The sequence below is a fragment of the Bufo bufo genome, chromosome 10 (genome assembly GCF_905171765.1).
Source record: "Bufo bufo chromosome 10, aBufBuf1.1, whole genome shotgun sequence".
Classification (NCBI taxonomy): Eukaryota; Metazoa; Chordata; class Amphibia; order Anura; family Bufonidae; genus Bufo; species Bufo bufo.
This window is the reverse complement of record NC_053398.1, coordinates 30765105-30779846: the sequence shown is the minus strand read 5'-3', so window position 1 is coordinate 30779846 and position 14742 is coordinate 30765105. Positions and strand designations below refer to the sequence as shown.

Below are 14742 nucleotides of genomic sequence, written 5' to 3'. Positions count from 1 at the left end.
TTAATTCATACAATGGGCAAAATGTAAACATCCTCAAGACAGGATGGGGCTTCTAGAAAAATATACAGGTGAAACTCGAAAAATTTTAATATCGTGCAAAGTTCATTTATTTCAGTAATGCAACTTAAAAGGTGAAACTAACATATGAGATAGACTCATTACATGCAAAGCGAGATATTTCAAGCCTTTATTTGGTATAATTTGGATGATTATGGCTTATAGCTTATGAAACCCCAAAGTCCCAATTCTGAGGTACCCTTTGCTCAGGGTGTATGGATTAATTAGCTGACTAGAGTGTGACACTTTGAGCCTAGAATATTGAACCTTTTCACAAAATTCTAATTTTAAGCTGCATTAATGTAATTCCTTTTAATTTGCATTACTGAAATAAATAGAGTTTTACACGATATTCTAATTTTTCGAGTTTCACCTGTAAGGTTCCTTAAAAGAGGTGTTCCCTTTTCACATTGGATCTTGTAAATTATGATGTTCACAAACATCACAATGCTTTCCTCATATAACCAAGCTTGATAAGGGAGGTATGAAAAAGGTCATGTTGTTGCTTGAAAAAGAATTAGATGAAGGCAGAAAAGAAGTACCTTTAGAATCAGCCTAATTTGAGAGTACCAAAGAATCCTCCGATGATCCAAGATTATGACATAATGATGGGCCCCAAAGATGTACAGAAGGAAACCTATTTTGAGATGACTTGGAGCCAATCACTTGACTCTAGGGTCTTTTCTATGAGATTAGTCTAAACCAGGGATGCTCAACCTGCAGCCCTCCAGCTGTTGCAAAACGACAACTCCCAGCATGCCCTAATAGCTGTAGGATGTCCAAGCATGCTGGGAGTTGTAGTTTTGTTACAGCTTGAGGGCCGAAGGTTGGGCATCCCTGGTCTAAACTGTTAGATCTAACTGATGATATGTCCTGTGTGTACAATGATAACAACACAGTCCAACAGCAGATGGAAGATGGGTTCAGAGTAACTGAAGTGCATCAATGAGTGATATAAATTGACAATAAGAAAGTAAATTGTCAAAACAAGGGAGAGTTACTGTTACTTTTGGATGAATATCGTTGTTTTTCACATCCTTAACGGTGTTGTGCAGTGCTACACTACTGATGACCTATCCATCAATACCATATTGGTGGTGGTCCAACTCCCAGCACTGCTGCTGCAAAGGAGACGGTGCACAAGTAACTTTTAACGGCTGTTCATCAGATGGATCCCCGCCAATCTGGTAATGATGACCTATCCTGAAGATAGGTCATCAATATTGTAGTACTGCACAACCCCTTTAAAGAAGCAGTTTTTTGTGGAGGGTTCCAGGTAATAGATGTAAAAACTGCAAATGTTCAATGCGTGTATGCCAGTAAAAGCTGTGAGTCCCCCGAACTGGCAGACCTTTTCAGCAGCTTGTCACTCTCATTAATACAGTACATGTATTTACTAATACTTCTTTTCTAGTCATTTTTGATGTTTGTATGTTATTCATTTGTAGTTTTTAGAATGCCATGGTGAGCGCAGTCAATGTGATGTGGAGAAGAATGTGATCCAAGATCATTGGACCACAAGCAACCATGTATTAGGGATAAAAATATATAAAACATGCATGCAATTTTTCTTTTATATTTTTTGACTTGATTTAATGTTTTACTTGTTGCACAGGAGGTACTTTGGTGAGAAGATCGGCCTGTACTTTGCATGGTTGGGCTGGTATACAGGGATGCTCATTCCTGCGGCTCTGGTTGGATTGTTTGTCTTTCTCTATGGATTATTTACCATGGACTCCAGCCAAGTCAGGTGAGGTCTGCCAGAGCTGTCCGCTTCTAAATCACTGCCTGCCATGATCCATAAAATTGACTTTAATGTTCATTGTGTCTTGAGTTTTCACTGTAGCGACAATGTTAATGACTTAAAAGGATTTTAGAATCAGAGTTTTTAATAGAAGGTATGTGGAGTTTACTGCCGATGTAATGGCATGGTGTCTTGGTCAAAAACAATGATTTATTTTAAGTACTCTGCAAATTATTCCCTAAATTAGACTCCATTTGTACAATTACATCATCTTAAATAAGAGCTGTTGGGAATGAGAACAAGAATGTAAATGCTCCTGGACTATGTTCAATAGGGGTAAGAGGGATTACAACTAAAACCTCCTATTTCAATAAACAGTGGCACGCACAGGAGAAAGGGGGCTCTATAGTATAAGACAAACTGGGCCACCATTACAGTGCACAGTTTTGGCACCTAAGACATAAGGGTCTGATAATTATTTCCCACTTAACCCAGTTTCAATGATCCTTGGGACAATTCTCCACCTCAGTGTTTGCTGACATGGCATTTTCCACCTGCCTTATATAGCGTTGGTCCCCCAAGTGCCACCAAAAAAGCTGTAATGAGATGAGGCATGGGCTCTACAAGGCCTCTGAAAGTGTCTTGTAAAGTCTGGCGCCAAAACATTTGCTGCAGATTCTCTGTGTCCTTTAGGCCTCATGCACACGACCGTATTTTTCACGGTCCGCAAAACGGCGTTCCGTTGGTCCGTGATCCGTGACCGTTTTTTCGTCCGTGGGTCTTCCTTGATTTTTGGAGGATCCACGGACATGAAAAAAAAGTTGTTTTGGTGTCCGCCTGGCCGTGCGGAGCCAAACGGATCCGTCCTGAATTACAATGCAAGTCAATGGGGACGGATCCGTTTGACGTTGACACAATATGGTGCAATTTCAAACGGATCCGTCCCCCATTGACTTTCAATGTAAAGCCAGGAGTTAATATACCATAGGATCTGAGTTTTCTCCAATCCGATGGTATATTTTAACTTGAAGCGTCCCCATCACCATGGGAACGCCTCTATGTTAGAATATACTGTCGGATATGAGTTAGATCGTGAAACTCATATCCGACAGTATATTCTAACACAGAGACGTTCCCATAGTGATGGGGACGCTTCTAGTTAGAATATACTACGAACTGTGTACATGACTGCCCCCTGCTGCCTGGCAGCACCCGATCTCTTACAGGGGGCTGTGATCCGCACAATTAACCCCTCAGATGCTGCACCTGAGGGGTTAATTGTGCATATCATAGCCCCCTATAAGAGATCAGGGGCTGCCAGGCAGCAGGGGGCAGACCCCCCTCCCTCCCCAGTTTGAATATCATTGGTGGCCAGTGTGCGGCCCCCACCCCCGGCCCCCCTCCCTCCCTCTATTGTATTATCATTGGTGGCCAGTGTGCGGCCCCCCCGGCTCCCCCTCTCTCCCTCTATTGTGTTATCATTGGTGGCCAGTGTGCGCCCCCCCCCTCCCTCTATTGTAATATCATTGGTGGACAATATTAGAAGCATCATACTTACCTGCTGCGCTGTCTGTGACCGGCCGGGAGCTCCTCCTACTGGTAAGTGACAGGTCTGTGCGACGCATTGCTTAATGATCTGTCACTTACCAGTAGGAGGAGCTCCCGGCTGGTCACAGACAGCGCAGCAGGTAAGTATGATGCTTCTAATATTGTAATATTGCTAAGTAACCATGGCAACCAGGCCTGCAGTAGCGTTCTGGTTGCCATGGTTACCAATCGGAGCCCCAGAGCGATTAAACTAGGACTCCGATCGGAACTCTCTGCTGTCACCAATGATCGGGGGGGGGGGGGGGAGAGGGGAGGCCGCACACTGGCCACCAATGATATTAATACAATAGAGGGGGGGCGGGGGGGGGCGCACACTGGCCACCAATGATAATACAATAGAGGGAGGGAGGGGGTGCCGGGGGAGGCCGCACACTGGCCATCAATGATATTACAATAGAGGGAGGGGGGCCAGGGGGGTCGCACTGGCCACCAATGAAATTAAAACTGGGGAGGGAGGGGGGTCTGCCCCCTGCTGCCTGGCAGCCCCTGATCTCTTATAGGGGGCTATGATATGCACAATTAACCCCTCAGGTGCAGCACCTGAGGGGTTAATTGTGCGGATCACAGCCCCCTGTAAGAGATCGGGTGCTGCCAGGCAGCAGGGGGCAGTCATGTACACAGTTCGTAGTATATTCTAACTAGAAGCGTCCCCATCACTATGGGAACGCCTCTGTCGGATACGAAGTGAAAACTCATCTCTGAAAAAGCTTTTATTCAGACGGATCTTCGGATCCATCTGTATGAAAGTAACCTACGGCCACGGATCACGGACGCGGATGCCAATCTTGTGTGCATCCGTGTTCTTTCACGGATCCATTGACTTGAATGGGTCCGTGAACCGTTGTAAGGTGAGGCCTCCATGGATGGATCGTTTTACCAGTGTATCCCTAGACACTCAATCGGATTGCCACACTGAAAAATTTGTTCTGGAATGAGTTCAAGATGTTGATTTGGCCCCCAAATTTCTCAGATCTCAATCTGCCGGAACATTTGCAGGGCGGACTAGGAAATTAAAGTGGCCCTGGAAAAAATAAAAAATAAATTAAAAAATAAAAGATGGAGCAATATATGTAGGCAGGGTCAGCAATCCCATACTGCAAAATGCCATCCCAGCAGAACAAGAGCAGTACAATATATTGACCCAAAAGCTGTCCCTCTGTGATAGTCATTGATAGCTGCCATTTTCTGTCCTCTAGGGTCTGTCCTTGGGTCTTTGCAATTTACAGGCTTCCATGATTTGTTTTTCAATTATTTTTCAATTACGCCCACCGAACAGGACCTGTAAACAGATGTATGTATACATACCAATGCCTTGCTGCTTCATAGCTCCCAGGTTATCTTTACCAGATTTGTTACCCACCTGTACACTTCCTGAATGGACGGGGTCATGTGGGCCACTGTAGCCAATGATAGGTCTGAGTGGTGACGTGTGCCCAAGCAACACATGACCTTTGGGACACGTCACCTCTGAGGCCAACCATTGCTGCAGTGGCTCACATGGCCCTGTCATTGCATGAAGTTAACAGAAAGGAACTAAAAGTCTGGTGAAGAGAGCCATGCACCACAGATCTGGATAGGAGTGACAGTGAGAAGCTGAGTATATTTCTCTTCACAGGTTTCACTGGGTGGGAGGGGAGGGAAAGTTCTGGAGAACCCCTTTTGGCCTCTTTCACACGATTAGGTCCGGATGCGTCCCGGTGCATTGCGGCAAACCCGCGCGAGTAGGTATGCAATTGCAGTCAGTTTTGACTGCGATTGCGTTCCGTTGTTCAGTTTTTATCGCGCGGGTGCAATGCGTTTTGCACGCTCGTGATAAAAAACTGAATGTGGTACCCAGACCCGAAATTCTTCACAGAAGTTCAGGTTTGGGTTCAAGGTTGTGTAGATTGTATTATTTTCCCTTATAACATGGTTATAAGGGAAAATAATAGCATTCTGAATACAGAATACATAGTACAATAGGGCTGGAGGGGTAAAAAAAATAAAAAAAAATTAAACTCACCTTAATCCACTTGTTCGTGCAGCCGGGATCTCTTCTGTCTTCATCTGTGAGGAATAGGACCTTTGATGACGTCACTACTCTCATCACATGGTCCGTCACATGATCCATCACCATGGTGACGTCATCAAAGGTCTTATTCCTCACAGATGAAGACAAAAGAGATGCCGGCTGCGCGAACAAGTGGATTAAGGTGAGTTAAATTATTTAGTATTTTTTTTTTAACCCCTCCAGCCTTATTGTACTATGCATTCTGTATTCAGAATGCTATTATTTTCCCTTATAACCATGTTATAAGGGAAAATAATAAAGATCGGGTCCCCATCCCGATCGTCTCCTAGCAACCGTGCGTGAAAATCGCACCGCATCCGCACTTGCATGCGGATGCTTGCGATTTTCACACAGCCCCATTCACTTCTATGGGGCCTGCGTTGCATGAAAAACGCACAAAATAGAACATGCTGCGATTTTCACGCAACGCACAAGTGATGTGTGAAAATCACCGCTTGCGTGCACAGCCCCATTGAAATGAATTGGTCCGGATTCAGTGCGGGTGCAATGCGTTCAACTCACGCATTGCACCCGCGGGGAAAACTCGCCCGTGTGAAAGGGGCCTTAGGGTTGTCTCATTGGCAGATACCAAAGTACATCTTCAGAGATCTTATGGAGCCTTGGCTCAACAGCTCTGAGTTATGCTGGTGGTACAGGGGGACCTATAAGGCAGTTGGTAACATTTTTATGATGGATCGGTGTATAGAGGCAATAATCAATTTTCCTGTGAGACCTTGCCATCTGTACAGTCTATATTGCAGATTAAACGCTCATGAATTTTAAAGCAATTACTTACATTTTTATGTTTATTTCATACTGCAGTATAGAGATCTGTGAAGCAAATGAAACCATCATGTGTCCGATGTGTGAGAAGAATTGCACACTCCAGAGGCTCAATGAGAGCTGCATATATGCAAAGGTAACATCTATGTTTTTGGCTAGGATCGTATGAAGCATCAGTTTTATATGAAAGTTCTACTCTCAGGATAGGTCATCAATGGTCCGACTCCTGGCACCTCCTCCGATCTGCTGTTTGAAGAGGTAGTGGGTTATCTCGATTGCACAGTGTAATTACAACTGACCTGAACTAGTGTAAAAAAAAGAAGAAAAAAAAACTACTTACCTGATCCGTTTGCTCGCGACGGGCCGGCCGCCACCATCTTGCAGGAACATCTCGGCCGAAATCCCGTGCACGGTGACGTATGACGTCACCACGTCGGCCAACGTGATGACGTCATCTCGCGGGCCGCATGAGATTTCGTGCCAGATCTTCAAGTAACATGGCGGCAGCCGGCCCATCACAAGAATGGATCAGGTAAGTATGATTTTTTTTATTTTTTATTTTATTTTTTATTTTACACTCTTATTTATATCAGATGCGGCGATCATGTATGAACGCGGCATCTGAGGGGAGTGGGGGGGGGTGCAATCGCTGCTCCCTGTCATTGCACCCACTACTTACAAAGAAATGCGCTTCGTAACTAAGTAATTCGTCACAAAGCTAATTTTTTTGTAAAATCCGCCGAAGCAGCCAAATAGAATTTTTGAATAATTTGCTCATCTCTAGTAGTAACGCTCGTTAACAATCATCTGGCAGTCTAATTCTGCCGCTGATTGCCTGATGAACGAACAAATGCTCCGTGCATTGGGGACCTAAATTTGCAGTCAACTTGAATGGGTCCGTGATCTGTCAACACCGCAAAAAAAATAGAATATGTTCTATATTTTTGCGGTGCGGAGGCACGGACAGAAACACCACGGAAACACTCCATAGTGCTTCCGTGGGGTTCCGTGCCTCCGTTCCGCAAAACGCAGCTCCGGATTGCAGACCCATTCAAGTGAATGGGTCTGCATCCGTGATGCGGGGAGCACACAGCCGGTGCCCGCATATTGCGGACGGGCCATGGCCGTGTGCATAAGGGCCTTAAAGGGGTTGTCTCACTTCAGCAAGTGGCATTTATCATGTAGAAAAAGTTAATACAAGGCACTTACTAATGTATTGTGATTGTCCATATTGTCTCCTTTGCTGGCTGGATTCATTTTTCCATCACATTATACACTGCTCTTTTCCATGGTTGCGACTAGAGATGAGCGAATTGAAGTTGATGAAGTGGAATTCGATACGAACTTCAGGAAAAATTCGATTTGCACCAAATCCGAATTTCCTCATGCTTCGTGGTAATGAATCACATTTTTTCCTAAAATGGCTGCTGCACATGTTAGGACATGGAGCAAGGAACTCTGAGAACGAGGGATCACCCACAATGTCATGCATGCAGCCAATCAGCAGCCAGCCAGCCCTGTGATGTCACAGCCCTATAAATAGCCTCAGCAATTTTGGATTCTGCCATTTTCCAGTGTAGCAGGCAGTCAGTACGGAGTGTTGGGGAGAAAATGCCACACTTGCAGACATCCCAACCTGCAAAAACTCATTTCAGGGAGGTTTTCTTTTTTTTTCTTTCACAAACGTTTTATTAAATTTTCCAGACATTTGCAGTATCTGCACACTCTGCTCTATGGTGTGGAGGACTGGGCTCATTACCCTGCCCCAAATTATCCTATTTATGTATATGATTAAAGGGATTCTGTCACCACCTATAAGCCCTGTGAGCTAAACATATGCTCATGTCCAGGGCAGCATTCTGATTTCAGAGGTGGCCTTATAAAAGCTATTTGTGGCTTTATTATGCGGAAAAACAGGTTTTACTAACCTGTCAATCATTGAATTAAGGTGCCCAAGCAGGGGAGGTCTGTGGATGCATGGTGCCCGGCCGCACGCATCGCCGTTCGTGCCCAGCGCCGCCTCTCCCTCCCTCCCCCTCCTCCTTCTTTGAGATCCCGCGCGTGTGCACAGGATCAGCCTGCTGCGCCGTTGCGGACTACTGGCATCGGCTTCTTCTTGCACTGTGCGCACGCGCCGAGAAGGAGACACTGCTACACGTTGCCGGAAAGGTTTACTGCGAGTAAACTAGAGATGGAAAGTTCGGATCTTTCACATGAATCGGTTCATTCGCTGAGCTGACAAGAAGCAAGTGAACGGAAGCTTAGGTTGCGCAATGCGCAAGCGCGGATGCTTTGATTCACTTGCTGACTCGCTGAGTCGGCTCTTGGTCTGAGTCAGGAAGTTTATTCTTTAAAACCCTGTATGTAATTATCTACCCCACTGTAGGAAAAAAACAAGCATCAGGGAGGGGGGGGGATTTAACACTGGGGTAAATAATATAATTAAAATGGAGGGTTAAATGTGTAAATGTATTTTAAAAAAAATACATCTCTCTCAATAGTTATATAGCTACTGAATGAGACAGAAGAAGGGATGCCTTTAACATATATATCTCCTTGAGAAGCCAATTTGACCCTAAAGGGTTAATTCAACCTGTAATCTAAACTCTGTCCTGTCACTTCTCTTATCTCTCTGCTCTGCTATCAGTAAACCTTTCCATTGTCTCACATGGGGGTGTCAGGGAGCCGCTATCTAATAGTGGGAGACTCCCTGAACATCCGGGAGACTTGAGATCCCTGCACTTGCCGGTGTGGCAATTTTTTGTTGGGCCACCAGAGGAGGTGAACATGGCCATTTGCCAAATTTGTAGGCAGAAAGTGAAGCATGGGCAAGGTGTCAATGTTGGCAACACTGCCCTGCATCAACACATGCAGCGTCACCATAAGTGGCTTAGGAGGACCGTGACTCTGATGTGGTGGTCCAGCCTGCCGCAGCAACCGCTGCATCACCAAGTGGCACGCACCCAATTTCATGCAGTTAAGGCACCACCACCTCAGCTGAAGGGAGCTGTCTGTCCTTCCCATTATCTGCTGGTCCTGATGCTCCTGCTCCTCCTCCTTCTCCTCGTCAGTCACTCCGTCAGCAATCGATCACCGAAGCGATTGCCAAGAGACAACAGTATGCGTGCACTCATCCAACAGGGCAGAAGCTGAACGTGCTCCTGGCCAAGTTGCTGGTGCTGCAGTCCCCCCCTTTCCAAGTTCTGGACTCTGCACCTTTCAGAGAACTAATGGCTTATGATGAGCCGAGGTGGAGAGTTCCAAGCCATAATTTCTTTGCCAAAAAGGCAGTACCAGCCCTGCACACATATGTAGAAGAGAAATTGGGCCAGTCCTTGAGCCTGTCTGTGTCTGCCAAAGTGCATGGCAGTGCCGACATGTGGAGCTGTAACTATGGTCAAGGACAATATATGTCCTTTACGGCCCACTGGGTAAATGTGGTTCCTGCCCAGCCACACCAGCAACTTGGCCAGGTGACGCCGCTTCCGCCTCCACGTTATCATGCCGTTGGTCCGGCGACAATGTCCGCCTCTGCCTCCTCATCCTCCACCGTGTCCTCGGCCTCCACTGCAGGGACAATTCACAGTGCCCCACCAGCATACCACATGTGCAGGGCATGGCAGTGTCACACTGTTCTGCACCTAGTTTGCCTGGGAGAACTAAGTCACACAGGGGAGGAACTGCTCCGCATCCTTCATCAAGAATCGAATCCTGGCTTTCTCCTCGACAACTCAAAATCGGAACCATGGTAACCGACATCGGGAAGAACATGGTGTCGGCGCTGCGTCAATGAGGGCTGAGCCGTGCTCCCTGCATGGTGCACGTGTTCAATCTGGTTGTAAAGTGGTTCCTGAAGTCTTCCGCCTATCTGCAAGACAGGAAACTTTGCATGCACTTCAGCCACTCGTACACCGCAAAGCACACCCTCCATGAGCTGCAGCGGCAGAACGGCATCCCCCAACATAGGCTGATATGCGACGTTTCCTCCCGCTGGAATTCCACCCTCCATATGTTGGACCGTTTATATGAACAGAGAAAGGCCATAAATGATTTCTTGATAATACAGGTGGACAGAGGTACTCCCCTGTGTAACTTCGATGTTAGCCAGTGGCAGCTCATGTGTGACACTTGCCGTTTGCTTTGGCCTTTTGAGGAGGCCACTTTATTCGCCAGGACTACAGGATGAACAACGTTATTCCACCTATTCATGTCCTGAAACAGATGCTGCTAAATATAGCTGGCCAGGAGACAGGAGACGTGGCGACTACATCTCATGTCGACATGAGCCCTATGGGGGCTGAACTAGAGGAGGAGGAGGAGGAGGACATTTGAGCACAAGAAATGTGTAGATAAATTGGTGTTTTTTCTACACAGGTGACAGGAGAGGAGGAGCAGGGGGAGCAGGAGCAGCCAGAGGAGCTACAGGGCGATGAGGAAGCGGAGGCAGAGGACCCAGACACACCGTGGCAGTATGCAGTGGAGATGGAGGCAGGGAGTCCCTCCGAGTCACTTGAGCAAATAGCCCGATGCATGCTCACTTGCTTGCGTAGTGACAGCCGAATTGTCACTATTCGGCAGAGGGATGACTTCTGGCTCTCCACCATGTTAGACCCTCGCTACCAGTCCAAAATGGGGGCCTTTTTTACACCCGCTGAGAGGGAGGACAAACTGAACTACTATCGAGACATCCTATGTAGTCAGTTGGCTGCTGCCTATGTGCGTCATCGCCCACCCTCACGTAGGTCTGACCGGAGGGGCCCTCTGTACTCACGTTCCACTGCCATGGCTGCTGGGGGAAGGTGGGGGGCAGGAGCAGTACCAGCTCCTTCAGCAGCAACTTAAGTCTAGAGCCGCTGATGAGCAGTTTTCTTCACCCGCCTACTGAAGAAACTACTCACCAGCAGCAGCAGATAGACATAGAGCATTACCTGAACCAGCGGGTTGTGGCATACTTGGAGTGCACCCTGCCACCCCACATCAAAGATCCCCTGGACTACTGGGTAGCCAAACTCGATTTGTGGCAGAGTTTGCCCTGGACAAGCTTTCCTGCCTGGCCAGCAGTGTGGCATCAGAGCGGGTGTTTAGTGCAGCGGGGGCCATAGTTAACCCAAGGAGAACTCGCCTGTCCTCCTAAAATGTGGAGAAACTGACCTTTGTGAAGATGAATCAGGCGTGGATCAGACAGGATTTTAAAACACCTTTGCCTGATGCATCAGACTAGATCATTTATAGTGCCACACCTACACTTTGACAAAAGAGACCTGTTTCTTCTGACTACCTTCTTCAGCTACTATTCTGATGCTTTCACCCACCTAATGCCACAACTGATGCCAGGTGCTTCTACTGCCAGCAACCATCTTCAGCTGGTACTGGTATTGCCCCTCGGCACCCCACTCTGTCACTGTGTCACTCTGTGGTCTCCTCATGCTGCTGCTACATTAAGACTATGTCTCTAGGCCACGCTGTGGTCTCCTTATGCTGCTGCCACCTCACCACTCTGTGGTCACCTTATGCTGCTGCCACCTCTACACAGTGTCACTGGGCCACTCTTTGGTCTCCTCATGCTGCTGCCACCTCCCTCTCTGTCACTGGGCCATTCTGTGGTCTCCTCATTCTGCTGCCACATCACTACTCTGTGTTCTCCTCATGCTGCTGCCACCTCAACACTATGTCACTGGGCCACTCTGTGGTCTCCTCATGCTGCTGCCACTTCAACACTATGTTACTGGGCCACTCTGTGGTCTCTTCATGCTGCTGCCACCTCCCCACGCTGTCACTGGGCCACTCTGTGGTTGGTCTTCTCATGCTGCTGCCACATCACTACTCTGTGATCTCCTCATGCTGCTGCCACTTCAACACTATGTCACTGGGCTACTCTGTGGTCTCCTTATGCTGCTGCCACCTCACTACTCTGTGGTCTCCTCATGCTGCTGCCACCTCACTACTCTGTGGTCTCCTCATGCTGCTGCTACCTCAACACTATGTCACTGGGCCACTCTGTGGTCTCCTCATGCTTCTGCCACTTCACTACTCTGTGGTATCCTCATGCTGCTGCCACCTCACTACTCTGTGGTCTCCTCATGCCGCTGCCACCTCATTACTCTGTGCTCTCCTCATGCTGCTGCTACCTCAACACTATGTCACTGGGTCACTCTGTGTTCTCCTCATGCTGCTGATACCTCACCACTCTGTGTTCTCCTCATGCTGCTGCCACCTCAACACTATGTCAATTGGCTACTCTGTGGTCTCCTTATGCTGCTGCCACTTCACTACTCTGTGGTCTCCTCATGCTGCTGCCACCGCACTACTCTGTGGTCTCCTCGTGCTGCTGGCACCTCAACACTATGTCACTGGGCCACTCTGTGGTCTCCTCATGCTGCTGCCACCTCACCACTATGTCACTAGGCCACTCTGTGGTTTCCTCATGCTGCTGCCACCTCAACACTATGTCACTGGGTCACTCTGTGTTCTCCTCATGCTGCTGATACCTCACCACTCTGTGTTCTCCTCATGCTGCTGCCACCTCAACACTATGTCAATTGGCTACTCTGTGGTCTCCTTATGCTGCTGCCACTTCACTACTCTGTGGTCTCCTCATGTTGCTGCCACCTCAACACTATGTCACATGGCCACTCTGTGGTCTCCTCATGCTGCTACCACCTCAACACTATGTCACTGGGCCACTCTGTGGTCTCCTCATGCTACTCCCACCCTCCCCACTTCATGACTGGGCCACTGTTTTGCTTTTTGGCCTGGCTGACATCATTATTTATTTGGCCAGGCAGCAGGGGGCAGTCATGTACACAGTTCTTTTAGTATATTCTTACCTGAAGCGTCCCCATCACCATGGGAACGCCTCTGTGTTAGAATATACTGTCGGATCTGAGTTTTCACGAAGTGAAAACTCAGCTCTGAAAAAGCTTTTATGCAGACGGATCCGTCTGTCTGAAAGTAACCTACGGCCACGGATCACGGACACCGATGCCAATCTTGTGTGCATCTGTGTTCTTTCACGGACCCATTGACTTGAATGGGTCCGTTAACCGTTGTCCGTCAAAAAAATAGGACAGGTCATATTTTTTTGACGGACAGGATACACGGATCACGGTCTCGGCTGCAAAACGGTGCATTTTCAGATTTTTCCACGGACCCATTGAAAGTCAATGGGTCCGCGAAAAAAAAACGGAAAATGGAACAACGGCCACGGATGCACACAACGGTCGTGTGCATGAGGCTTAAGGCTGAGTTCACACTTCAGTTAGTTGGTCAGTTTTGGCCCTGTAAAAATAAGTGAAGTGTGCAGTGATTCTAAGAGCGACCCCTGTCATCTGCATGTCGTACTGACTCACAGTATTGTTTCACTACCAGAGCAGACTCCCTATGCGTGTTACTGCAAGGCACAGTGTTCTACACCATTATAAAGGCTCTCTGCAGCCAGGAAATAGCTGTTTTTTAGCGCGATTCTCCACTAATAAATTTGGATCGAATTTTTGGGGAAAATTCGGCGAACGACCGAATCTAATTTTTTAGAAATTAGCTCATCTCTAGTTACGATCTAGTTGCAATCCACCAGCGGTGGTCGTGATTGCACACTATTGCACACTATAAGAAAAAATATTGGCCTCACTGGTGCCCGTTACCATGGGAGCTCACATAGGCTGGTGCTTTTTTTATAGTATGCAAGCATGGCCACACTGATGGATTGCAAGGTGGTTGTAACCATGGACACGCCAGCAAAGGATGCAACATGGACAATTACAATACATTAGTAAGTGCCTTGTATTAACTTTCTCTACATGATAAATGCTATTTGCTGAAATGTCACAACCCCTTTAAGGCATCAATATCTTTACACTGCATGCCCCCTTTAAAAAGAGGTACTTTCAGTGTATCGTGGAAGGTGCGGGTGCTTGATTATCTCATGTGAGCTGCCCTCCAACCCCAATAAAAGAAGAAAGTCCAGTTCAGATAAAGGAGTAAAAGAAGCATCTTAAATGTGTGGGATATCTCCATTAACTCTATGTTAGCCATAGATATTCCACGCTCACATGCAAAGATCCTTGAGACGAGAAGGAAATCCGACTGTCTTTGATGTGACAAATTCTTTATGTGTCAGCTAAAGGAACCTGGCAATTATGAACAGTCTTTTGCAATTAGTGGAAATTCAACCCCATTCACAAATCCTGAGGCCAGACTCGTGTTTGATATTGTCCGCCAATCTGGGAACCCTGCAGGTTGTGGTTTTAGAGTAGGGCAAAGTGATATATGCCAATTTGTGTAAGGCAGAGGAGCACTGGCACGTGATCAATGGGATCAATGTCCTCTGCTGGCGATAAGAGATGGTTTGATCAGATATTGTGGAGACTCTTTCTAGAGGTTTCATTTCCCCAGCAGTTGAATAATCTTCTCATAGTTCTCTTGTATCCATATCCAACAGTTGATTTACACAATCAGTAATGGAAATCATATAGTGTGGTTATATGGGAATCAATATGGAATA

General features: G+C 47.1%; 1 protein-coding gene across 3 annotated transcripts in view; it reads left to right on the top strand.

Moving 5' to 3' along the window:
• Positions 1-14742, top strand: part of ANO3 (anoctamin 3) — a 509047-nt gene that overhangs the window by 410676 nt on the left and 83629 nt on the right. For all 3 annotated transcript variants that reach the window (XM_040409380.1, XM_040409381.1, XM_040409382.1), the window contains 2 exons: positions 1673-1807; positions 6282-6378. In XM_040409380.1, coding sequence (XP_040265314.1) covers positions 1673-1807; positions 6282-6378 — 232 coding nt within the window. The remainder of the gene's footprint in view (positions 1-1672; positions 1808-6281; positions 6379-14742) is intronic.